The sequence below is a fragment of the Orycteropus afer genome, unplaced genomic scaffold (assembly GCF_000298275.1).
Source record: "Orycteropus afer afer isolate SDZICR_OR568_19922 unplaced genomic scaffold, OryAfe1.0 scaffold00008, whole genome shotgun sequence".
Classification (NCBI taxonomy): Eukaryota; Metazoa; Chordata; class Mammalia; order Tubulidentata; family Orycteropodidae; genus Orycteropus; species Orycteropus afer.
In genome coordinates, this window is record NW_006921595.1 from 12,389,324 (window position 1) to 12,392,095 (window position 2,772).

A 2,772-nucleotide genomic window follows, 5' to 3' on the forward strand; every position below is an offset into this window, starting at 1 on the left:
GGTAATGTACCAAACAGTGTTTCTTTGCTATTCATAAGGTTTCCCCTGGTCAATTCTTTCAGAAGTGGACGGCCTCTTCCTTCTTCCTAGTCTGTCTCAGTTTATACGCTGGGTTGTTACCTGTGCACCAGGTGAATCTCACTGGGTTTTAAACACCAGAGGCTCAGCCTCAAAACTCACGTCTACATGTCACCACAGATATGTCATAGACAAATATTTTTTCCCAAACTATATATTCTCTTTTTACCCTTTTAGAGAAGTCTTTCGATACACATAAAAATTCAATTTTTAAAAGTTCCCAGTGATCTACTGTCTCTTTTACTGCTTGTGCATTTTGTGTTATGCTTGATAATCTATTTATGCCATAAATTAGGGCCCCTAAGGTTTCTCCCTATTTTATCTTTGATGAACTTTATGCTTTGGGATTTTACATTTAAGTCTTTGATCCAACTTGGGCTCATTTTTGGGGGAGGTATGGGTCTTGTTTCATTTTTATGCAAGTGGATATCCAATTTTGCCAGCATCATTTGTTAAAGAGGCTATCTCTCCCCATTTGATAGATTTTGGCCTTTCGTCAAAGATCAGCTGTCCAGAGGTGGATGGGTCTATTTCTGGGTTCTCGATTCTGTTCTATTGGTTTATTTGTCTATCATCATACCAATACTATGCTGTTTTGACTACTATGGCTGTATAGCAGATTTTGAGATCGGGGCGTGTGAGACTTCCTACTTTGTTTTTCTTCTGTATTTTATTGACTATGCAAAGGCATTTGACTGTGTAGATCATAACAAACTATGGATAACATTGAGAAGAATGGGAATTCCAGAACACCAAATGTACTCATGAGGAACCCATGCATAGACCAAGAGACTGTCATTCAAAGAGAACAAGGGAATAATGGATGGTTTAAAATGAGGAAGCGAGTGTGTCAGGGTTGTATCCTTTCACCATACTTATCCAATGTGTATGCTGAGCAAATAACCCAGTAAATTGGACTACATGAAGAGGAATACAGCATCAGGATTGGAGGAAGACTCATTAACAACCTATATGTGGATGACACAACCTTGGTTGCTAACAGAGAAGAGGACTTGAAGCACTTGCTAATGAAGATCAAAGAGTATAGTCTTCAGTATGGATTACTTCAACATAAAGAAAACAAAAATCCTCACAACTGGACCAATAAGCAGCATCATGATAAATGGAGACAAGATTGAAGTTGTCAAAAACTTCGTTTTACTTAGATCCACAATCAACACACATGGAAGCAGCAGTCAAGAAATCTGACGCCGTATTGCACTAGGCAAATCTGCTGTACAACACTTCTTTAAAGTGTTGAAGAGCAAAGATGTCACTTTGAAGACTAAGGTGTGCCTACCCCAAGCCATAGTATTTTCAATCACCTCATATGCATGTGAAAGCTGAACAATTAATAAAGAAGACCAAAGAAGAATTGATGTCTTTGAATTCTGGTACTGGCAAAGAATGCCAAAAATACCATGAACTGCCATATGAACAAACAAATCTATCTTCGACAAAGTACAGCAGAATGCTCCTTAGAAGCAAGAATGGCCAGACTTTGCTTCACCTAATTTGGTCAATGTGGCTAGAAGGAACTAGTCCCTAAAGAAGGATATCATGCTTGGTAAAGTGGAGGGTCAGAGAAAAAGGGGAAGACCTTCAATGAGACAGACTGACACAGTGGCTGCAAAAATGGGCTCAAGCATAGCAAGCATTTTGAGACGCAGGACGGGGCAGCATTTCATTCTGTTGTACACAAGGTTGCTATTAGTTGGAATTGACTCAACAGCATCTAACAACAACAACTAATGATATTACGCATCTTTCCATGTGTATAAGGGCCACCTGTGTATTTGCATGAATAAATTTACTAAGACAGTAATTTATACAAATTCTAAAAATCTGCCTCTTCCATGCAAATATACCAAAAATCCAAAGGAGTATAAAATCTAAGATACAGGAACATATAAGATTCCTACACAAATAAGATGCTAACAAGAGAGAAAAAAATAATTATATTCAAAAATATGGCTCACCTTTTTTGGATCAAGATTTCCAAAAACTGAGTTGGCATGGGGACAAACTTCAGACAATGAGCAACCAATCTTCACAATATCTTTATTTCTACTGATACTCTATAATGAAGAAGCAGGGTAACATAAGATTCAATAAAATATTATTTGACTGTGTTATCTAATTGAAGTTATACTAAGCATGATATTTTAAAAAGAGTTTGGAGTATTAGAAATCCAATTGTTACATCAATATTTTTTCATAATTCAAATGAGCTCTTTATAAGAAAGGGGAGTAGGCCACAGAAAAAGGTTACTTCCTAATAAGTTCATATTACTTAAAATTCAAACCAAGGTACCGAACATTAAATCATATACAGAGAAACTTTAAATAATAATTATTGCTAGATTTCACTTTAGATCAATTTCCAACTACTCAAACTGGATGGCATATTTAGTCAACGCTCATTGGTCTCCTCTTATACTTGGTGTGTGGATTTATAAAGGAAACAGACATAAAAACAGTTTTTAAACATATACATTCTCTGCACACAAATATTATAATATAGTTAGTAAATTTGCTTTTCACAGTATATTTTGAAACTAGGTGTATTCTAGGATTTAACAAATAACTAAATATATTGTACCTAACATCAGAAGGGTTTCTTACTATCAGACAAAGAAAATAAAAGAAGGAAGGAAAGCAGGCTAGAATAAACCTCTACTAGACTTGAATTGG

General features: G+C 35.9%; 1 protein-coding gene across 1 annotated transcript in view; it reads right to left on the reverse strand.

Moving 5' to 3' along the window:
• The window catches only part of STK31 (serine/threonine kinase 31), a 174,147-nt gene that overhangs the window by 165,245 nt on the left and 6,130 nt on the right, over positions 1–2,772 (reverse strand). Inside the window, exon 4 of the mRNA XM_007946528.1 lies at positions 2,058–2,156. Coding sequence (XP_007944719.1) covers positions 2,058–2,156 — 99 coding nt within the window. The remainder of the gene's footprint in view (positions 1–2,057; positions 2,157–2,772) is intronic.